The sequence below is a fragment of the Balaenoptera physalus genome, assembly GCF_965194825.1.
Source record: "Balaenoptera physalus genome assembly, chromosome: 10".
In the NCBI taxonomy this organism is placed as follows: Eukaryota; Metazoa; Chordata; class Mammalia; order Artiodactyla; family Balaenopteridae; genus Balaenoptera; species Balaenoptera physalus.
Genome location: NC_138889.1, coordinates 8395903 through 8419122, shown reverse-complemented (window position 1 = coordinate 8419122; position 23220 = coordinate 8395903). Strand labels below are relative to the sequence as shown.

Sequence of the window (23220 nt, the reverse complement as noted above, 5' to 3'; positions counted from 1 at the left end):
CGTGAGGGGGAAAAATGAAGCGCATTCTGGAGTCTGAGACCAGCTGCTTCTACTTCTCCACGGTAACAACCTTAGAGTCCCTCTTACCTGGCATATCCACCCACCCTAGGAGGAAGTGCCCTGTTTTTATCTCCATTTGACGCAGCAAACTTGAGATCCAGAGAAGATCCAACACTTGTGCAGCCAGTAAGTGGTCGGTCCGGAATTCAGGTCCGGGTGTGTGAGACTCCAGAGTTTACATTCCTTTTTTTTTTTTTTTCCTCTCCTCTTTTCCTTTTAGCAAAACTTTAGTTGAAAGTGTATCACACTCACCCGTTAAAAAAAATTAAACGTAAAAAGAGTATATAGGGCTTCCCTGGTGGCGCAGTGGTTAAGAATCTGCCTGCCGATGCAGGGGACACGGGTTCAAGCCCTGGTCTGGGAAGATCCCACATGCCATGGAGCAACTAAGCCCGTGAGCCACAACTACTGAGCCTGCACTCTAGAGCCCGCGAGCCACAACTACTGAGCCCGTGTGCCACAACTACTGAGCCTGCGCGTCTGGAGCCTGTGCTCTGCAACGGGAGAGGCCGTGACAGTGAGAGGCCCGCGCACCACGATGAAGAGCGGCCCCCGCTCGCCGCAACTGGAGAAAGGCCTCGCACAGAAATGAAGACCCAACACAGCCAAAAATAAATAAATTAATTAATTAATTAAAAAAAAAAAAGGGTATATGATATAAAGAAGGCTTTTCTCCCATTCTAGACCCCTGCCCCCTTAGTTTCTTCCACATCCTTTGAATAATCTATTCCTTTAGCGACATATCCACGTATATGCGTGTAAGTCTTCTGTCAAAAGGGCATGAGATACAAAGAACACTGCTCCCCACCTGCCTTTTTAAGGTTTCATCATGTACTTGGGAGATCATCTGGTGGCAACGTGCATGCATTTGCATCCTCTTTTTCACAGCTGCGTAGCGTTCTGTTCGTTGTTTGTGTGGTGATGCTTCTAAACAGGTCCTTGTCGATTTTCGGTAGAATTTCAAGTCATTTACATCTTTCACTGTCACAAATAGTGCTGTCTGTAAAGACTGTGATAGAAAAGTTCATGCAAATATAGGAGACTTTTCTGTAGAATAAACTTCTAGCAATGGAATTCCCAGGCTAAGGGGATTTCGACAGATATTGCCAGGTCACTTCCAAAAAGGTCACCCTGATCCACTCCTGATCTGACAGAGGGCCTGTTTCCCCACCTCCCCAAGCAGCGTGGGCTCTCAGGCCTCTGGAGCTTTGCTGTTACGATCAGTGAAGAATGGGTCTTTCCTCTGTGCCATTGTATTATGTACTGTCAACTGCTCATTCACGTCCTTTGCCTATTTCTCTGTCTGATTTGTTGACTTGTTTCCTCATTGACTTGCATGAGCACATTATAGGCTAAGGGAATTCATTGGTCTGATACATATTATGTTGCAGAGATACTTTTCCTAGTTTGTCATTTGTTTTTTAACTGTTCATCCTGTCTCTCTCCCCCTTCTCCCGCCGCCCTCTGCTTCTTAAATCTTTATGTTGTTGAATTTATCTTTTATAGCTTCTGAATTTTTGTCTTAAAATCTGTACTCCCTTTTTTCAGTATAAAAATATTTCAAAATATAAAGGATAATAGAATCCCATGTGACAGCCAGATTTACAAATGTTAATGTTTTTGCATATTATGTCTGATTTTTTAAAAGAAATAAAATATTAGAAGAATAGAACTAAGCCCTGTCCTCACAATCCATCCCAGTTTACTCGATCTCTTCCTAGAATGTAATGGTCACCAAGAGTTGGGTGATTCCTCCATGTTTGTTTGTTGTTTTTTTAATTCTTTTAACTCACACACGCTATATATAGTCTTGTGTGTTTTTAAAATTAATGAGATCATACTATAAGTATCTGTTTACAGTTTTTTGAAACCCTTAAGCATCAGGTTTATCCTAATAGATCCATAGAGAGTACTTTCTTCAGTTTAAATGGCTGTATTCAGTTGTGTGATGATACAGTTTATTCAGCCATCCCTCCACTCTTGGACATTTAAGATGTTTCCATTCTTTTGCTGTTGCCACGGTGCTGCAATAAACATCCTTAGTGTGTGTACACGTACAAAGGCAGGTCACTGTGGGCTACACCTAGACGTGGAATTGCTGGCTCGTAGAGTGTGCACGCCTTCAGCCTTACTAGATACTATGAAGTACTTTTTGTCAATGAACAAAGCCTTTATGTCAGTGAACTCTAAGCCTTTATGTCAATGAACGCCTGCCAGCAATGTGCAAGAAGCGATATTCGGTTTTAATCTGCATTCCCTGGTCACTAAGTGAGGTTGAACATCTTTTCATGTTTGTTAGGTGTGTGGGTTTAAGCTGTGAATTGCTTTTCCTGTCCTTTGCTTTATTCTCTTTGGTTCCTTGGTCTTTTTCTTAATTGATTGGAAGGATTACTGCTCCATCCAGGTATTTGTTGATGGTATGCCTTCTCTGACTTGTCCGAGGCTGGGACTCTTCACCGCTGCATCACTGCCTCTGCCTGTGGCCGAACAGCTTTGTGAGCACCTGTTCTGCAAAGGGGGCACCACTCAGGAGAGGGGTCTGATCAGGGGTCTGGGAACCTTCTCTAGGAGGTGCTGTACCCGGAAAGGGAGAGTGGCTTCTCCAACGAAGCCTCATCTCTCTCCTCCATCCCATGCTCCTCCCCACCCCAGCAATGCAACCCTGAACCTGGCCAGTACGTGGGATCCACGTTCAGTGCAGGCAGAGTCTGGGTGGCAGTCCCCCGTCTGCCTGGGCAGCTGCGTGTGTGCCATGAGTGCAGTGGACCCGGCGGCTGGGAGGAGAGGTGAGTGCAGTCGTGGTTGTGGTGTCAGGTGGGAGCTCTGGACCGCTCCCCGTGCTGGGCTGGGGCAGACCTGGAGCGGAGAGGGGCTGCCACGCACTGGGGGAGGCCCAGACCAGGAGTCACCTTCAGCTTCCAGGGGCCCAGTGCTTGCTCTGGGCTCGGCCAGTACTAAGGCTGCGGGCTTTCAATCCTGGGATATGTTTTGAGGCTCCCATACCTCCCAGAACTTGTTCTTGCTACTCCCATTTCACAGATGGGAAATCTGAGGCCCAAGAGATACAGGACCTTGTCCAGGGACAGCTGGCCCGTGACCACAGAGGCTGGGTTGGACCTCAGGTCTGTGTCCAAACCCCTTTCCTCTGCTTCCAGGAGGCCAAGGGTACTTGGAGGTCTGGGGCTTGCTGGCTGGGGTTTTAGCCCAGGCTGGCCCTCTTGAGCAAGTAAGGAGGAAAGGAGGTTTCCTGGGTAATAGGGTGTCTCCAGGCCTGTAGCTCTCCTGGGACCCCACAGAGTATATTGACATCAGCTCGCAGTGTGGTCCAGCAACCTTGGAGCTGGTAGTAATTAAAGAGAGTCAAAGGTTAACCCTAGCCAGTTCTGCAGAAACAACACCTTCTTGGTATAAGGGTGTGTTTATGAGCATGGCAACGTGCCTTTGGCAACAAATGTGGTAGTGGCTGGCTGTGCCAGGTCCTGAGCTGACCTCTAACAAGCCCCTGGCCCCTTGTTTGACCAGGTCACGGCAAAGTAAGGGTGTGGAAATTTTTAACTTGGTGAAACTTTCTGTTCACACTTGTTCTGCTAATTTGCTCGTTCATTTAGACATCTGTTCATTTCAATATTCGTCAGTTACCTACCACACATCAGGTGCTTCGTTCGGTGCTGGAGATACTGTGGGCCACAAGAAGTCCCTGCTTTCTTGGGTCCTATCATCTCGTGAGTACGGGAGAGTGTGGTGTCCCTGCTACAGAGGAAATGAAACAGGGCGACCGGGTGGGACAGACTGAGGGAGTGGTTGGGTAATCTGGGACCCGGCGCCAGGAGGAAGCATGGAAGCGTGAGTGCCAGGATCCTTGAGGGGTGGCTGGGGAGAGCAGCCTGGGCTTGGGTCCCAGCAGTGATTCCAGATCCCCCCAACATTTACACTGTAATCAACCCCCCTGACGAGGACTCGGGTGTGAAACTGCTGGCACTGACCTTGCCTCCTCCTCCGTCCTCAAACGGGCTTGGGGTGCAGATGGGGGCGTGTGAGCTAAGATTCTTACCTTTGGAGAGGGGAGGGTGTGTTTAGGAAGTCTGGTGGGGCCTCGGGGGTCAGCCGGGACCTCTTCAGTTCAGTGGCCGTCCAGCTCTGCTCCATGTAAGGTTCAGTCCTTAGTGCTGTGCTTTCTGGCCACAGAACAGGCTGAAAAAGTGTTTTATCAATGACGGCTGCCGCCTCAATGTAAATAATTTTTAAGGGGATAGTTTACTTTTTTTTTTTTGTAGTGAGTCATTGAAATCCAGCGTATGGGCCCCGCAGACAGCGCTCCTCAGCGCAAACTAGCCGCATTGCAAGTGCTCCATGGCCACGTGAGGCTGCGGCCACCTCACCAGACGGGACACGGCGGGGCTGGTGCAGTCCACCGTCTTCAGAAGGGGCATCTGGAGGCCGGAGGGAGGGAGGGGACTGGCCATACTGGTGGTTTCAAGCTCCAGTTCCTGCAGGGCCTTCAGCTTTGGCTCCCTGGGGCTAGATTCATTGGCCCCTGGGTGGGAGGTATGAGGAGGGAATCGTGCCCGGGAGCCTGGCGCCCGGTCCACGGCCACACCGGCTTTTTTCTTTATTTATTGTGGGCATGAACCTGTACTGTTGACTCCCCACCCCGTCACTACACTTAAGCTCTTTTACCCAGCGAATGGAATTCAAAGCTCCTGCCCCACCCCGGCCAACTCCAGAAGTATGATTTTCATGTGGTTCTCGGTGGTGTCTTGTGACCGGCAGCTGATAAAGCGGAGAATACAGTGTTTCTCTGCAGGAGGCTGCAGGCCTGGGCTGTTGGAGACGCCTGTTGGGGGTGGAGGGTATCCTGTGGACCCCCAGGGTGGGGAGCAGAGAGCCTTCCTGCCCTGCAGGTGGAAGCCTCTGCAGCCCCGTTCCTCCAAGCTTGGCTGGCTGGGCAGATACCCCATCTGCCCACTGGTGGGCCTTGAGGCAGTTGCTCAGTTACTCTGCCCTCTGCCGCTTCACGAGAGCCCCGGGCCAAGGCCAGCTCCCTCCCTACTGGGCCGGGAGGAGATCAGATCACGCTGTGCTGTTCAGGCTGTGTCTAGCCAGCGGCCAGGCCAGAGGGGCTGGAGTGGGTATCTGACCTATTGCTACCGCCTCTTCCCCTCTCGCTCTGCCTGCTCTGTGGCGGTGTAGCTCCCGACGAGTAAATTAATTCAACAAACTTGTGTCGAGGGCCTGCTGTCTGCCAGTCACTGTTCTGGACATTGGTGATACAGCATCGAACAAAACAACAGCAAAAGTTCTTTGCAAGCCAGGGAGGGGGATCTGAAATATGAGGTGTAGGGGGGACTTTTGACCAGAGGTGGAGAAGATGAGTGGAGAGCTGAGTGGGTAGCTACCAAGCCTGTGTCTAGGGGAAAAGCATTCCAGGCTGAGGGAACAGCCAGAGCGGAGGGAGAGGGACTTCTCGCCCAGTCAAGAACAGTGAGGCCCGTTTGAGTAGAGCAGACTAAATGAGGGAAATGGGGAAGGAGGGCGGAGAAGTGCTGGTGGGGAGATCACGTGCATCCTTACAAGTCAGAGCAAAAGGCTTGGCCTTTCCCTCTGAGTAGGTGGGCGCCCGGGAGGGTTTCTGAGCTGAGGAGAGGGGATACGGATGGTCCATTCTGGAGAGTCGCCGTTAGCGGACTCCACCCAGGAGCGGCTGATCATAACGCAGTGCGACTCCAGTGGCCTGTGTCCTCACCTTGCCTTACCTCGCAGTTGTATTAGTTACATTAAATTCACCGTCCAGCTCAAGCCCCCCCCGGAATAACGGCAGAGGACTCGAAGCTGAGAGGAATCGCTGTGGGTTCGCTGGCACTGTCAAGATTCACACGCCTCCTGGACACATGGCGGGAGATCCCCGAGAGGAGATGTTTGCAAGCAGCTGTGGTAGCACAGCCCCGCTCTTTGGTTCCAGAGAGTAGCCACACGAGCTCAGGGCCCGTGGGACCTGGCTGACCAGCTGAGGGCTGTTGGTTCCCTGCCAGCAAAGCGGCATGGCCGTGAGAAAGTGAACGCGGTCTTTGCCAGCATTCGTGGAAGTCTGGTGTCCAGATGGAGGGCACTAGTAACCCCGTGAATACAGCTGCGGGCTTTGAAGACATGCTGGAGGGCTTCCAGGGGAGCCAGGCGATGCGGGGGCCGGAGACTGTGTCTCACGAGGCAGCCTGCCTGAGAAGGGGCACAGGAGGCACCTCTTAGCTGTCAGAAAGCTTTGAAGGACTTGGCTGTGACGGAGGGCAGCTTCCTCCTGTTGCCCCGGAGGGCTGCAGGTGGGCCCTGCGAGGATCTTGGCGTCTTCGCAGGATGGTTTAGGGGCGGTGGAGGGCAGGAGTTGGGAGCGCGCCTCTGGAGCTAAGCTGCTCACTAGCTCGGCGATCCCGGGCAAGTTGCTGACCCTTTTTGCACCTCACTTCCCTGTCTCCACAATGGAGGTAATAATAGTGTTTAACTCATAGGGTTGAGATCATACTTGGACAGCCCTTAAAAGTACCTTGCAGAGTAGCTCTCAACATGTGGTAATGTCTGGCGACATTTGATTGTCAGAACTGGAGAGCGGGGGTCATACTGGCCTCTAGTGGGCAGTGGTCACGGTGCTGGTAACCATTCAGCGGCGCACAGGACAGCCTCCACAGCGATGACTCACCTGGTCCCCAGAGCAATGGCAGTGAGGTTGGCACCCCCCTGGTGTTGCACATAGTAAGTGCAAAATACATTTCAGGATCAGTAAGGGATGTAATACAGTTTTAGTCTCATCGTATTACTTGTGTGTCAGATGTTTATAAAACATCTGCTATGTTCTAGGCACTGTAATAGAGTCTGAAGATATAATGCAGGCCTGGACCACAGAGGTCATAGTCTCATGGGCAAGATACGAAAACACAATAATGTAATATAAAATTATATTATGTGATAAAGCATCTTCTCTAAGTGCTCTGGTAGACTCTTGGTATAAACAGGCTTCCAATTTCAGAGGTCAGAGGATAGTGGGCAAGCCATGAAATTAGTAATTATATAATACAAAAAGTTTACTACCTATTAGGTGCTAAAATCAAGATATAAACGATTTTTTGTGGAAAGAAAAACATTGCTTAGAAACGTCAGAAAACACTTCGTAGAGGAGGGGCCGGTGCTGCAGAACTAGTGAGATTGTTGAGGCTAACCGGGGCTGCGGAGGGTCTTCCTGCTGGAGGAAAGCCCGTGCAGAGGTGGGGTTGTGGAAGAAGGCGGCACCTGCAGCGCATGTGGCAGGAGCTCCGAGATGCACATTCAGGGCTTGGGGCCTGGGACTGAAGCGCCCTGGTTGCCTCTAAAAAGCTTTGGTTTTTCATTGAAGAATGGGGAGTGATTGAAGCAGGAGGGTGGTTTGGTCCAAACTGTTTCTGAGAAAGATACCTTGTTGGCAGTTCTGAGGAAGAGGCTTGAGTGAGGAAAGACTTGTGGCGAAGAGACCAGTTAGGAGACAGATAAATTGGGGTGAGATCCTAGAATCCACCTGTGGCTCAAGAAGAGGAGATGCAGGCTGCTTTCCGAAGTACTTCTGAGGCTCTAGACTGTGTGGCCTTCACGCTGCGCTGAGCTTTATCAAGCTTTACATCCCAGTGCCGCCTATAATGACGAGCGTTCAGTGGGAGTTCAGCAAGCGTTTGCTGGAACGAGGAACTGGGGGTAGAGTGGGTAGCGTTTCGCAGGGATGGTGTGAAGGAGAAGGAGATGTTGGGCGGATGAGCTGACGAGAATGTGGGGTGGGGGGGAGCGGGGAGATGCGGGCCCAGTTGTGGACATGTTACGTGTGAGAGTTTAAGATCATCCAGGGAGGAGGAGCAGCAGAAAATCAGAAATATTAGGACAGGATCTGGGAGAGAAGTTACAGAGCTGAAAAAGAGCTTGAATCATCAGGGTTTGAGTAGTAGTTAAGCCTCCGAAAATGAATGAACCTGGCCTGTGAAAACAAGCAGAGGGAGAACAGAGGCTCAAGGGCAGCTCCCTGGAGAACGCCAGCACTTAAAGGAAGTGGAGCCAGTTTGGAGGAAGCCTGGAGAGAGTCTTGACCTGGAAGCATCGGCCTATTAGCTATTAGTAGCAAAGGCTTCAGAGTATGGGAAGAGTGAAAATAGATCTTTTTCAGGTTTGACCATTAGGAGGCCACTGAAGGCTTCCACAAGAGCAATGTCAGCATAAGGACAAGGGTGGGGATCAGGGGTGGAGTGGGGGTAGAGGGTTGAGTGGGAAGTGAGGATGTAGCACAGATTAAGGAGTTTGACCACTGGAGCTCAAGATGGAGATGCAGAGGTAGCTTGAGGAGGAGGCAGAGGCAGAGAGGGGGTTTGTTTTGTTTTGGGTACAGGGAGACTTGCCTATGTTTCTGAGTCAAAGGGAGTGGAGGAGGGGGGAGAGGTGGAAGCAGCAAGGCAGAGGGGACCACTGGTTGGGAGCAATGCTGGAAAGGTGGGCGGGGACCCACCCAGTATCCGGGTGGGGCAGGAGCTGCAGGTGGGTCTAGAGGTGGCAGGCAGGCAGCTCCGGGTTTTCCCCCCAGAACTGAGGGACGGTGACATTGATTACGGCTTCTGCCCCACTGGTTTTCCCATCGCCCTTCTCAGGAACATTAAGCCACAGCCCTTTGATGGGCCCAAGGGCTTGGAGGGGCCTGGCGTCATGCCATGTCCGTGGGTGATGCCTAGTTCTGTTCATCTTGGTACAGCGTGTGCCCACTGAGTACTTGCTATGTGAGGCTTTGAGTGCCAGGCAGCAGGAGGCTTCTGTTCTTCACCCCGTCCTCCAGTTCTGCCCCTTGGCGACTCCGTGGCAGGGCTCGGCAGCCTCACTGCCGCGGGGGACACCGTGGTTCTTAGCAGAGCACCAGGAGGGCACACAGCCTTCCTGCCCTGGGGTCAGCTTTACCTAGCGGGTCGGGTGAGCCAGTCTCCTGGGCAGCTGGTGGCAGGCAGAGGTTGCTGCACCTTGGACATGAGTGGATCAGATTTCTGTTCTCCTGCCCAGGTACCCTGCTGTGACTTTTCTTCTGTCCTTTTGTCCCCAGGGGCTGTCAGTGATATGCGACAGCTGCTGGGAGAAGGCTCCCACTTGTCCCGAGGCAGCAGCCAGCCCAAGAAGCCCGTGCTCCTGGAATCCTGGGGGCTGAGCCATCCTCTTGGCTTGGCCAGTAAGGGGAGGGGGTGGGTGGGAGGATGACATCCCTGGGGGTCTCTCGGAGCAGACCCCAGGACTAGCCAGTCTGCTTAGCACAAGACCAGCACAGTTTAGGAGGGAAGTGCAGAACTTTACTGGGGAAGAGGTCAAAAAAGAGTAGCTGTCTTGTTGCTCAGGACCCATCACCTCCGGCCACCAAAGTTCTCCTTCACTGAGGACAGCTGAGTCCTTGACTTCTGGTCACTGCAGAGCACGTTCTCTGTAGTGTCTCCATTTTGGCTGCATGTTAGAATCACCAGAAAGGTGAGCTTTTTTTGTTTGGTTGGTTTTTTACTGGCCAATGCCTGGGCCCCATGCCCAACCAATTAAATAAGACTTGGAAAGTGGGGTCTAGACGTCAGTAAATGCCTCAGCTTCTCAGATGATTGCCTTGTGCCCCGAGTGCTGTGACCTACTGATACAGGGAGATGGAGTACAATGGACTGAATCCTGATCAGAAAAGAGGACTGAGAGCGCGGAGGGCGGGAGAGGATGCAGTTCATAATGTAAAGAAATGTGAGAGCCTGAAGATTCTTGTTGAGAGCTTTGCAGCTCTCAGTGCGGTCCCAGCCTAGCCGCAGGGTACCACCTGGGAGCCGGTTAGAATGTGGACCCATGACACCCACTGAGTCAGAACGTACACATCAAAGATTGAGAACCGTGCTTTCGCCGTTATCCGGACCAGTGGTTCTCAACCTTGGCTGGGTTAGAATCGCCCCTGGGTGCTTGAACAAATTCCAGTGCCAGGCCAGACCACTTAAGTCAGAATTTCCAGTTATGGGACCCAGATACTGCAATCCTCCTGTTCAGCCAAGGTCAAGGACATCCATCTTGACAAGTGCTTCTCAAGCTTGAATGTGCCTGTGAATCATCAGGGGATCTTACGCAAATGCAGTTTCTGATTTGTGCATCTGGAGGGACCTGGGATTATACATTTCTAATAAGGTCCCTGGTGAGGCTCAGGCTGCTGATCTGATAAGTATATTTGCATCACAAGCATTTATTAGGCCAAATTCCCAGTTTTACAGCTGAAGAAACTGAGGGTCAGAAAGGGAAAAGTGACTCCCCCAAGATAACCCAACATGTTATTCATTCAATACTTGCTGAGCACTGGCTGTGTGTCAGGCAGTGTGCTAGATGCTAGAATAAGACAGACCCGATTCCTCCCCTCACAGGGCTTATATGCAGCGGGGGAGACAGACAGAGAGCAAGTAACTAAATGAATTACAGATCAGGAGAAGCGTGTGAAGGGGATAACGTGGTAGGGCATGACTTGGCAGTTGTCGTGGGTAGGTCGGGAAGGCAGGCCACCCTCGGAAAAGCAGTAGGTCTTGACTTTCACTGGGGTCTGCTGATTACAACTCTAGAGCTTTTCTTTACTGGACAGGACCATCCCCCATCCCCACTGGGATTCAGAGATGGGCCCTCCTGACCCTACTGAAAACATCTGGCTCTGGTCCCCACCCCTATCCCTTTCCCCCACCCGGCTTTCTCTTCCCCTCAACCTTCTCATTCTTGGGTATTAGTGGACTCAGGGTGGAGCCTGGGGAGTGCCCCCTGGGAGCAGAGCGTCGACTCCATAACAGGACAGTGTTCAGGGTAATGGATTTATGATTTCTAACAAAAACCAGACCTCGTCCAGATGCGGTCCCCCACCATTGAGAAATAATTTGAGATTTTTCATTTCTCCCCAAAAGAGCACAGACACTAGGGCTTCCTTCCCTTTCCTGATCCTTCAAAAGAATCACGTGGGCAGCTTGTGAAAATGCCCATCCCAGGTCCCACCCCAGCTGGCCGAAGCTATCCCAGGAAAGGGCCCTGGAATCTGCGTTTAGTATGTGGCCCATCTGATTCCTACAACCCAGATCATTGGGGAAGATGTCATGGAGAGGAGAAACTGGCGCTCTGCGTGCATCCCGTGCCTCTTTGTGTGGCTGTGAAAGCTGCAGAAATTTCTTCCCGGTGACTCAGAAGCATGGTCCTTGGCTGGCTTTGTGACTAGAGGGACCTCACTGTTTATGTGCATGTAACAACTCACCCCTCCCACAGCCCTGTCCTTACCTTGCCAGCCTCTGCCCTTACCTGAAAGGGTCTCCTTTCTCTCCTCTGACCAACCAGACCCTTCTCACTCTCCGTACTCCTATTCAAGCAGCCTGCCTCCATTGAGTTTCCCCCATGTACCTGGTGGTGACGGCTTGGACACTGTACTCAGCCAGAGTCTAGAAGGGCTGCAAGAGGGCTTGCGGACCATATATATGATGGTCCCACAGTCACCCCAGGGCCTGGCCCGAGCAGATCTATTCGGGTGGAATAGTGAGAGATTGATGATAGAGAGGTGGACGGTGGCCAGAACCAAGGGAATGCCTTGGATGTGGAGAAAAGATAAACTTCAGTTGTGTAAAATGTGAATCACGCCCTTGTACAGTTAGCTTAACTTTCATGTAGAAAATGGGTGGAGGTACATCTGTTTCCTGGAGCTGGCCCTTCCGAGGTCCAAGTGAGGGAGAGGACACGGTGAGGGGAACCGTGCTGGGGAAGCTGTGGTAGGCTGGTCTGGCCTGGGACGGAATTCGTGAAGGGTGGGACTCGGTTTCCCTTTCTGGGGCGTAGGCCCCACCTGGACCGCTGGTGCTGCCTTTGAGGGGTTAGGGAGATGTCCAGGGTGAGGAGGGCCGCTCCCCGGATGGCCGCCCTGGAAGCAGCTTTGTGCTTTCTGGAGGCGGGAAGAGGCAGGCTGTGGGTGTGCCCTGCTCCGGGGTCTAGGCGAGAGTGTTTGTGGCGCTGACCAGACACCTGTGACTCCTTCCTCCTAGGTGGCCCGAGGCAGCCGGGATGACAGCTCTCCCCAGGAACCCTGGCACCTGAGAAACATGATCAGCAAGTCCCGTGAGTATTCTCCAGGGGCTCCCCACCCTGAGGGGTGGGCTCCCCAGAAGCAGTCGTAAGCATCATCCTGGGACCCGTGGGGGGTTGTGGAGGGACTGACGCGGAGCCAGGGGCCCCTGTCTTCATCTTGAAGGACAGCAGAAACACTCGGGTCCGAGCCCTGAGCCAGAGAACTAAGGCCAGGCGAGGGCCTGCTTTGAGCCGGCCTTGCAGGGGCCCAGCTGGGGCAGCTGAGAAGGTGGCCTGGGGCGGTGCCTGCCTGTTGCTGCTTCCAGCTCTTCTGTGCGTTCGCCCTGCAGGCTGGAAACTCCTGGCCACGCTGGCTCTGGTCCTGGCCGTCATGGTTTGGTATTCCATCTCCCGAGAAGACAGGTACACTGAGCTGTGAGTCCATCTCTCGTGTCCTTCTGTGGGTTCGTCTTGGGAACCGGGCTTGGGGATGGAGCATCGTGAGGTGGGGACCTAGTGGGGCGACAGGGGGGTTCAGAGAGCCAGGGCATGACCTCTCCCGTACGCTACAGCCCAGAATCCTCTGGGAGGGGAGTTGGTGGGTTTTGGGGAGTAGGGCCTGGGATGACTCCCCGGGGCCCTCACCCAGGGAGTTCAGGAGAAGGAAGAGCTGGGTTTGCAATGATTTGGTTTCAAAGTGGGACTTGGGCTGACACCGTTCCAGCCTGCGAGTCGCTCTCCAGGGCCCTGGGGCCGACGTGCCCTGGGAGGAGGTGGAGGCTTCCTGGGAAGCTGGCCCCCCGGGGCCCGGGAGGTCTGACTGGAGCGCCTGCCTCTCTCCTTTTCTGTCTCCAGCTTTTATTTTCCCATCCCAGGGAAGAAGGAGCCATGCCTCCAGGGTGAGGCGGAGAGGATGGCCTCCAAGCTCTTCGGCAAGTACGTGAGGATGCGGGGTGGGGGGTGGGCCTGGGTGCCGGCTGGATGGAGGGAACCGTGCTGGCGGACACGGGTCAGGTGCAGCCTGTGAGGGAGGGAGAGGCCTTGGTGTGTATACATAATGTGAGTCAGGGGTCTGACCCAGTTTCTGGCATGAAGACTAATCTCTTTCTCATCCCCACCCTGCCTTCACCTCGGTGCAGCTACTCCCGAGAACAGCCCGTCTTCCTGCAGCTTAAGGATTATTTCTGGGTCAAGACGCCATCTGCCTACGAGCTGCCCTACGGGACCAAGGGGAGTGGTAAGTATCCGCCTGGTCAGGTGGGAACGGTGGCCTCACCTTGGCCACGCCGCTTCTCGTTTTTTGCTGTCCGTGGTCCCAGCGCGCAGGTTCTCAGCCAGGCCTAGATCCTGGGGTCAGGGCAGGGAGGGCTGGTGGCCTTTGGGGAGCTAGCTGTTGTCCTCAGCCCCTTCCGTTGCGGTTCTTTTGTAGAAGACCTGCTCCTCCGGGTGTTGGCCATCACCAGCTACTCCGTGCCAGAGAGCATCCAGAGGTAAGAGACCCTCCTTCCTGCCCCAGTGTGGAACAGTCATGGTCCAGCACCTGCCGATGAGCCTGCCTGTCTCCAGGGGAGGCGGGCACGCCAGTCCCCACGGCAACTGAGCCTGGGCATCAGGCTGCTGGAGTGGGCAGAGGCTGCTGAGGGTATTGCTGTGGTAACAGGCAGGCCTGGGCAGCAGTCGGGGGCTCCGAGATGGGATTTCTTCTTGGTACTCCCCAGGCATCTTCCCTCCTCCCCTCTGTCTCCCGTGCTCTGCTCAGTTTCCTCTCCCTTGAAAGCCCAGGGCCGCAGGGTCGGCATGACCAGAAGCAGGACTCCTTGGAGATGCCTGGTCCGTGGGGGCCAGGGGCTGAGGGGCTGAGGGGGCCTGGGCAGACCGGGCCAGGAGAGTGAAGCGGGGCAGGAGCGGGGGCTCCTGCTGGGTCTCACCACCCTGTTCCCGTGGCAGCCTCAAGTGCCGCCGCTGCGTGGTGGTGGGGAACGGGCATCGGCTGCGCAACAGCTCTCTGGGAGAGGCCATCAACAAGTACGACGTGGTCATCAGGTCTGTAGGACCGCCCTTCCCTCTTCTGTTTGGGGGGCGACGGTAAACAGACCTAGGGGGCTCTAGGTGACGTGCACCCTCCCCCCTGCCTCCCAGGTTAAACAGCGCGCCAGTGGCTGGCTACGAGCATGACGTGGGCTCCAAGACCACCATGCGTCTCTTCTACCCTGAATCCGCCCACTTCAACCCCAAAGTGGAGGACAACCCTGACACGCTCCTTGTCATGGTCGCTTTCAAGGCCATGGACTTCCACTGGATTGAGAGCATCCTGAGTGATAAGAAGCGCGTATGTGGAGAGACTGGCGGGGGTGAGGTCGCAGCCTGGGGATGCGGACGCCGCCCGGGTCAGGCCCTGCCGCTCCATCACGTGTGCCCCACGGTCCTCAGGAGTCAGGCAGCAGCCGCGAAGGGCACCCCAAGTCCGAGGCTGCTTGGGACAGAGAAGCTGCCAAAATATGTTTGCCAGTGAGAAGCTTGGCAGCAGAGGGACCAGTTGGTAGTCGTCTCCAAGTGGAGGCGGGTTAGAACAGTCGAGATCTCTGTCCTTCTAGGTGGACTCCAGAAAGTCCGCTCTGTCTCTTTGCCATCCGGTTGACTGCTGAACTGTCCATTTTTTGCCACGTGTTTAGCCAGCCCCTTCTACCTACTTGCCTATACTTGGAAGTGGGCAATGGTTGGAGCCCATACTCTACACGCCATGTCACCTGGCCTCCCCTGGGGGGTGCCCCGCTCCCCTTTCTCCCTCCTCCTCTCTTCTGGTCTCCTCTCCCACCTCTGGTGTAGGCCTCCACGTCCCCCCCCTCACCCCACACTCCCGAGGATCTGTGCCATCAACACAGGGGCCCCGTCCCCTGGAGAAGCCCCTCCCCACCTCCCCGTTTCAACCCACTGGCTCTCTCCCTCCCAACCCCACCCGCCTAGGTGCGAAAGGGCTTCTGGAAACAGCCTCCCCTCATCTGGGACGTCAACCCCAAACAGATTCGGATTCTCAACCCCTTCTTCATGGAGATTGCAGCTGACAAACTGCTGAGCCTGCCGATACAGCAGCCATACAAGATTAAGCAGGTGATGATGGGCTGCAGACAGATGGGAAGCCAGAGGGTCTGGGTTCTCTGTGGGAAGTAGGAGGGACTTCCTAGAGGCTCCAGAAGGCCAGGGAGGACCCCAGGCGAGGGGAAAACAATAGCAGAGACCGCAGCACGCATCTGAATAACACACAGCCCCCAGGCACACACCTGTCATCAGAGGCAGGTATTCTGGCTTTTACAGCAAAGGGAGGGCACGCACTCCTGAGATGCTCCGGGGGCATCTCCAAAGTGGGGAGTCAGGGAAGGGTGTTTTTAGGGCTTGGGGGCTAGAGGCAGAGGATGGCTTTGGCAGGCGCTGATCAGAATCTGTACACTGGGGATTTGCTGGGACAGTCAGTAGTCTGTTTGTTTTTTGGGCCGCGGGCCGCACGCCTTGTGGGATTTTAGTTCCCCGACCAGGGACTGAACACGCACCCCCGGCAGTAAAAGCGTGGAGTCCTAACCACTGGACCGCCAGGGAAGTCCCAACAGTCAGTAATCTTACGTTTAGGATATGGAGCCCAGCCTGAGCCCTGTGGTTACTATTTGATCACTTCATCTGTGATCCAATCTTGGGGCATATTGGTCTAAAGGAGTTAAAAGAATTTGAGGGTGCAGTTGGTCCTGCAGATCATGGTTTGGTAGGTGTGACAGTTTGGGAAGTCAGGGTGCAGTTTGCAAGTTCCGGTTTTGGTTTCGGCTCGCAGTACCCTCCCTAGTGGTCTTCTGCTGGCGGGCTTTGGCACACTGGGTAGCTTCCCAAGCAGGTACTTCCACCGTATCTCTGAGCCCTCAGAGAGGCTGTGTAGGGTAGGAGACAGAAGTAATGATCAGACATAGACAGGACTCACCGTGCTACCTGCTGTATGGCCTTGGGCCAGTCAGCCACTCAGACCCTTGGTTTTCTTATCTGTGGGGTGGGGAAAATAGGAGTACTGACCTTTTAAAGCCATTCTAGAATTTAAAAAGATAATTACATAATGTGCTTATCACGGAGATTGACACACCATGAATGCTCGATAAATATTTGCCAAGTTTTGAATAAATGATTCTATTCTTTCCCCCACCCCCCCACCCCCCCCCCCCCCCCCCCCCGGCGCTGCATGGCTTGTGGGATCTCAGTTCCCTAACCAGGAAGGGATTGAACCTGGGCCACCGCAGTGAAAGACCGGAATCCTAACCACTTGGCCACCAGGGAGCTCCCCATGATTTTATTCTTTACTGAAAATCTACTACGATTCAGCTTCCTATGCTGAATGCCTGCTTTTGTGACTGCTCAGTGCCAGGCCCCGAGTTTGCATGCATGGGGAATAAGACATGCTCTCTGCCCTAAGGAAACTCGGTCTAGCGGAATAAACACGCAGGCTGCAGCCTGGAATGGCAAAATGCTCCAATAGAGAGTTGTTCCGAGTGCTGCGGGGTCTCAGAGGAGGGGCGGAACTCTGCTTGGGGCTGTCTGGAGGTGGTGCCACCTGAAGAGGTGGGGCTGGAGCTGGGCCCTAAGGGGTCGTGGGGCCCGTCAAGCAGAGAATTGAGGGAAGGTATTTCATTTGTCAAGAGCAAACAACGCCCCTGGCACTGAGTTCTAGTGCACATGGAGTTGGGTGGGGGGCAGCAAAGAGGAGTTTTATGGCCCTGATGGCAGAGGGTGAAGGCTAGAGAGGGAAGCCAGAGATTAGGACCAGAAACCAGCTCCTGGTAGGAGGAAGAGGGAGAGGAAGGGATGAGCTTTAGTTTCCTGTCACTGCCTAACAGATTACCACAGTTTAGAGACTTAAAACAATACCCATGTATTGGCTCATAGTTCTGGAGGTCAGATGTCCAGTACAGCATGGCTGGATTCTCTGCGTAGGGTATACAAGGCTGAAATCAAGTTGGCAGCTGGGCTGCGTTCTTGTCTGGAGCCTCAGGGGGTGAAATTTGCTTCCAAGTTCATTCTTGTTGTTGGAAGAATTTGGTTCCTTGGGTTGCAGGACCGAGGTCCCCATTTCCTGGCTGGTTTTCAGCCTAGGGGTGGTACCCTCAGCACGTAAGAGCTGCCTGCATACCTTGCTGTCTGATCCCCTCCATCTTCAGGCCAGAAATGCATGACAAATTCTTCTTGTGCTTCACATCTCGTACTTCCTCCACTGCTGATCTCTAGACCCAGATGTAAAAGCTCACGAGATTAGGTCAAGCCCACCAGGACTATCTATTTTACAGTCTACGGTCCCATAGTAAGCAATATAATACAATGTAATATATCTCATCATATTCATAGGTTACGCACACTCTCAAGGGCAAGGGGTCATTGGGGTTCATCTTAGAATTCTTCTGCTACAGCATTTCTTTTAAGGTGAAATTGAGAGATTTATGACAATTCTAGGTTTCCAGCACAACTGGGTGGACGGTAATATGTTTAACAATTACAGGAATACACGGGGAGAGAAGAGTTTGCTAGAAGGTGATGCATGTGTGGTTTGGCAGAGGTCTGAACTGGATGAGATAACACAGTGGCGGTAAAAGCAACAGGGCTGAAACGGAAGTCCGGGGCAGGCAGTGACATGAAAGGACAGGAGAGCTCAGAAAGGGAATCTGGGGAACACCTGGCCTTAGGGGATCTGACAAGGTCCGGGGAGTGGAAGGCAGGTCATCCCTGCTGAGGAAGGCGGTTTGTGAGGCTAGAATATCAGGTGGCCCATCCCCGTGGATGGCTCAGGGGTGGAGAAAGTGAGGTCCTCATAGCAGCCCATACGGTAGGGGGCGGGGGAGGTGCTGCTGTCCCCACTTTATAGGAGGGAGAGCCCACCCTCATGAAGGGCACACAGCCCGGAAATGTGAGAGCCTCGGGGCTTCCAGGAGGGGTGAGGTTCTCCAAGATGGAGAGCAGAACCTTTCCACTCCTTGAGTGACTTGTTTAACGGTTGTAAGCCTCAGTTCCCCATCTGGAGAATGGGGCTAATAATACTATCTACCTCAAAGTGTTTTTGTGAGGACTGGATGAGGGACATATGGGGTGAAATACGTAGCATAGTGTCTGGCACATAGCAGCTGCTCCGAAAATCACAGATGTTATTATTACTATCATTTGTGTCATCTTGATTGCCATCATCATCCCCAAAGGCCCAAACCCTCCCCAGACGTGTTGAGCTATAGTATGCAGTATGGTAGCCACGAGCCATGTGTGGCTTTTTTTTTTTTTTTCTGGCTGCGATGCACGGCTTGCAGGCTCTTCGTTCACCGACCAGGGATCAAACCTGAGCCGTCGGCAGTGAGAACACGGAGTCCTAACCACTGGACAACCAGGGAATTCCCCACATGTGGCTATTTAAATTTTAATTAAAATTGAATAAAATTAAAAGTTCAGTTCCTTAGCTGCATGAGCCCCGTATGGCTCGTGGCTGCCATATAGGACAGCACAGATGAAGAACATTTCCATGATATTAGAAGGTTCTGTTGCAGAACGCTGGCCTAGAGGTGCTGAAAGAAGCAGGCTCCCTCTAATACCTTCCCCACGCTTTGTCCCTCAGAAGCCCACCACAGGGCTGTTGGCCATCACCCTGGCCCTCCACCTCTGTGACCTGGTGCATATTGCTGGCTTCGGCTACCCAGACGCCCACCACAAGAAGCAGTCCATTCACTACTATGAGTATATCACACTCAAGTCCATGGTGGTAAGTGGTCCCTGCTGGGGAACTGGGTGGGGCGGGCCAGCCTGGGGACACGGAGTGAGTGAGGATGGTCCCAGAGGCAGCTCACCGTGAGGTCACACAGAGAGTCAGATCTGGAACCAAGGCATCTGGGCTCCCAGGCCAGCGTCCCCTGTATTCTGTCTTCCTTCCGAGAGCCGGCATGGGGAGCGGAGCTCCCGGGGCGTGGGCTTACGGGGAGGACCAGGGAGCTGCCTAAGAGTTCCTCAGCTGGCTTCCTTGGCTGTCTCCACAGTGGTCAGGCCACAATGTCTCCCAGGAGGCCCTGGCCATCAAGCGGATGCTGGAAATCGGAGCCGTCAAGAACCTCACGTACTTCTGACTGGGCAGGAGCTGTTCCCATCCGCCTGCTCACCCTGCCGAGTGCCCCCGTCCGTGGCTGTGGGGGGTGCCCGGTGCCAGCTTGGACTCAGCCTCCCCTGCGTGGGGAGGAGGCCAGGTCTGAGACGAGGCTGTGTCCCTGGCTGCTCTGGTGGAGGCCAGATCGAGTCAGGGTGGCGGCCGTGAGGCAGCAGGAGCCCGGCCAAGGCACGGGGCTTGTTGCCGTGGCATCCCCTCTCTGCCAGCGCCGGGAGATTATTTAACGGGCTATTTAATTAAGGGGTAGGAACATGCTGTGGGCTGGCCCCGTGGCATCCAGAGAAGGGGGCATGTTACAGTGGTCTGCTCACTTTTTACACAAAAGTGATGGACCCACTACGGCCTAGACCCAGAGCAGGCCTCCCAGGAGGGCGAGGCGTCTGGAGTGGGCGGTGCCCAGAGTGGGTGGTGCCCTCCAGAGAAGGGCTGCTCCCTCCCAGCAGGCATGGGAAGAGCACTGGCACACGGGTTCCATGGAGGAGAGGACCTAAAAGGGGTTTCAGACTTATTAAACTATTTTTCCTAAAACAGAAGCAGCTGTGATACCCTGTGTCCTTTCAGAGTGAAGAAGACACGGATGTGTAGTGGGCCACAGCGGCGGGTCCCTCTCCCGGCCGTGGACAGGCTTGTTAAAGACCCACTGAGACCCAGAGTGGGCCAGGGTCATTCAGGAAATAATTATTTACTGAGTACAGTGCTTGGTGGGTGCCAAGTCGCGCTTTGTCGCCCTGGCGTAGCAGGCAAGCAAGTGGTGCCCCAAGCAGCCCTGTCTGCTGGACACCGAGCCTGGCATCTGCATCCTGGTTTACCTTCCAGAGGTAGGGAGGGGCAGGAGGATGCCAGGGTAGAGTGGCAGCACCCTCTTCCACCTCCCTTCCTCTCCCTCACCAGCCTTTTTTCCAAAATCTCATTCTGGGAGGTGTGTGTTTGAGGACAGGGGTGGAGACAGACAAAGAAAGCCAAGTTTCCCTTCTCAGATTAAGTGGGAATCATAAAATGGAGTTTACAGAAAGTCCTGCCAGTGGCCCAGGCAGCCAGAATTGGGATAGGCAGGGCATGGGCGGCGTCTGAGGGCTTGGCAAGGCCTGTCAGCCAGTCGCCGAGCCACAGGATGAAATGCTTTTGCCCTCCCCCAGTCTCTAGAACTGATACAGCCCTGCTGTTTGCCTGTCTCTACCCCGCTTTGTTCCTCATCTCCCCAGGCCCTGCTTAGCTGCCAAGTGGGCTTCCTGCCACTCTCACAGCTGTTCCTTTACATCTGGAGCCAGGAGGGAGAGCTGGACCTCCCCCAGAGGGAAGGGACTCACAGCTGTGTTCCTGGCTTTCTTGGAAAGAGTTGAAGCCTTGAGGTTTTGAGACAGCAAGGCTGGGACAGGACCGATAAAGAGGGGCAGAGATTTGGGAGCAGCAGAGGACCACTGCAATGCATGGACAGAGGCCTGGCAGAACACTTTTGCTAGCTGCTCTCCCCCCAGGGGAGAGGGGGAATTCTGAAAGCAAATTGGGCTGCAGCCCCAAGCCCCCTCCCCTCTCCACCACACGGGCCAGCTCCATCCCCCAGGCTTTGTCCTGGGGGGCCTTGCTGACTCCGACAGGCGTCACAGGCGTGAGTGTGTTCGGGGATCTCAGCTCTGCTGATTGCTGATGCTTCTCCAGCTGCTTCTCGTAAGGGTATGCATGGGAGTGTCCAGTTCCCCGTCCAGGCCATTGAAAGTGGCTGTCAGCACATATGATCCAGCTGTCCTGGACTGGGGCCACTGCCTGTTACTGAATGTGCCTAAACTCGAGCCAGAATCCAAACTCATACCCCCCCCCCAAACTCCACATGCACGCATGCAGACACAGGAGCGGTCTACATTCTTGCGTGAAGCCTGTCATACCACATGCAGACATAATCACATCCACACATGAGTGTGTATGGGGAGGGGGTGTATAGTCCCCAAAGTGGCCATTGTTCCCTGGGGGGTGTGCATTCTCCAGGGTGCCCCAATCTAGGTGGATGGAGGCAGCACCGCTCAGCTAAGGAGCAGGCAGTGGAGCTTTGATGTGGACTTGCTGGATGGGGTTCTTTGGCGTTCTGAGAAAGGAACTTTAATTCTTCAGTTAGCCCGACCGATGTGAATGAACCGCCGGCCAGCCAGCCTGTCTGGTCCTGATTAAACCGTGCCCCGAAAAGGAGGCAGGCGGGGAAGCAGGGTACAGCAGAGGGAAGGCACTTGGGTTAATTCTCGACGACCCTGGGCTGATCACTTCTCCACGTCTCTGCCCCAATTCCTACATCCCTTGAAACAAGAGGGAGGGTCCAGCCCATGAGGACCACCTATGCCGGAATTATCTGGGCATAATCAAGAATGGAGATTCTTGGGTCTTACCCAGGCCGCTGCGGGTACGGCCCAGGAATCTGGAATTCTAACAAGCACCCGCAACCACTGCTCCAGTCGTCTAGACTACAGGATGATCTCACGGACCTCTTCCAACTCAACGGTCTGCGTGTACAGCCCAGCCTAATCCCCGGAGCCCTTGAGCCGCGTTAATTAGGCGCACGCGCGGTTTTCTTCGGCGGGCGGGGGCGGGGGCCGGGACGCGCATGCGTCGTCCGCGCGGGCGCGGGACCGGCCCCGTCAGAGCGGCGCTCTAGCGGGGTGCGCGCGGGAGCCTCTCGGCGCGCTGAGAGGCCGGCGCCTCCCTGGCAACCGGTTCCGGGCCTGGCAACGGCCGCCGAGGCCTCGCCCGTCTGCCCGGTTTGCAGCGGAGCCGCGGTTTTCCCAGCGGGTGTCTCCCTGGGCTCGTCTGAGCTCCCGCTGGGCCTCGTTCACGTGACTTACGTTGACTTCACCGCGGGGGCGGGGGTGAAACAGACTAGGACTGGGAGGGAGCGGAGGAGATCTGCTCCGTGCAGTGTAGACTGTGAGGTCCATCTCTCCTCCACAGAGGCCCGGAGAAGAGGCGGGACTCCCAGCTCGACCTCTTAGCTGGGCAAGACAGAGTTCAGGTCTTTATCTAGCCCAGGAACACATTGAAATGATATTCTATAGTCACATCAAGTGGCGTGTCTTACTTTTGAACACTTAGGGTTTTATTTACACTTTCCGAGGACATGAATACATCCAACTGCCTTACCCCAGAGACTGGCCAGCCTGCGAAGAGTTTGAACTCGGAAGCAGTTCCGTCCACGAGGCAGTTAGGTGTAAGCGCACACACAACCGTGCTCTGCCACGTAATCTGTAAAATAGTGATTACGCATGCCTGTCTCACAATGAAGTTTTAAGGATCTAGTGGGAATATGTCTGGAAGAACATTGTGTAGACTGTAAAGTATGACATAAATATTAGATTGGAAAGCTACCTTGCATAATGGAAAATACCGGAAAGCATATGGGACAAGTGAGGTCCATCTGAAGGGCCAAACGTATGCCCAGGTACGGCTAATTACAGAAAAGTCTTTGTCCTCAAGTCACCCACAAGCTAAGGAGAGGAAGGTTAAGACATTGGTGAGCGGACTCGAATGCAGGCTTTGCAGAATCCGACAAAGAACTGTGAGTTCAAACTGCTCTCTGGCAGTGGCTTTCAAGTTGAAGTCAGACGTTCTTAGGGGTTTTTGGAGAAAGGGGTTTCTTGGGTGGCATTATCCGTTTCCATGGCATGCAGCACACCAGGGTAGGTTCCCAAACTAAGGTTGAGAAGTACATCTTCAGAGTTGGTAAGCTCTCCCCTAAACCATCTGACCGTTTTGATGTCTTAATTATAGCTTCAGAAAACTATTTGTTAGTTTTGAGCATTTCCATGGTTTTGTACCAGACGTGGTTCCAGGAAATCTTTCCAACTTAAAAGTTTAAGGAGGGATCTATGTGTGCGTATGTCAGTAGGTATATAGCCTGTTTTCCTGTCCAGTTCTTCCTCAGTGACCTTCCCTCTCTTGTTAGAGTTTGTGGA

The 23220-nt window shown here is 54.0% G+C and overlaps 1 protein-coding gene across 15 annotated transcripts in view; it reads left to right on the top strand.

Moving 5' to 3' along the window:
- ST3GAL4 (ST3 beta-galactoside alpha-2,3-sialyltransferase 4) overlaps positions 1-19821 on the top strand; it is a 36544-nt gene extending 16723 nt beyond the window's left edge. For 7 of the 15 annotated variants that reach the window (XM_082476274.1, XM_082476265.1, XM_082476270.1 and 4 more), the window contains 10 exons: positions 12108-12180; positions 12480-12564; positions 12985-13065; positions 13269-13366; positions 13559-13619; positions 14077-14172; positions 14269-14458; positions 15094-15237; positions 18749-18892; positions 19164-19396. In XM_082476274.1, the coding sequence (XP_082332400.1) occupies positions 12108-12180; positions 12480-12564; positions 12985-13065; positions 13269-13366; positions 13559-13619; positions 14077-14172; positions 14269-14458; positions 15094-15237; positions 18749-18892; positions 19164-19250 (1059 nt within the window). In that variant the 3' untranslated portion in view covers positions 19251-19396. Of the gene's footprint in view, positions 1-3099; positions 3183-3668; positions 3783-12107; positions 12181-12479; positions 12565-12984; positions 13066-13268; positions 13367-13558; positions 13620-14076; positions 14173-14268; positions 14459-15093; positions 15238-18748; positions 18893-19163 lie in introns of all 15 variants that reach the window. The other 8 variants (XM_082476261.1, XM_082476275.1, XM_082476267.1 and 5 more) reach the window with 5 other exon arrangements.
- Positions 19822-23220: the final 3399 nt, after the last annotated feature.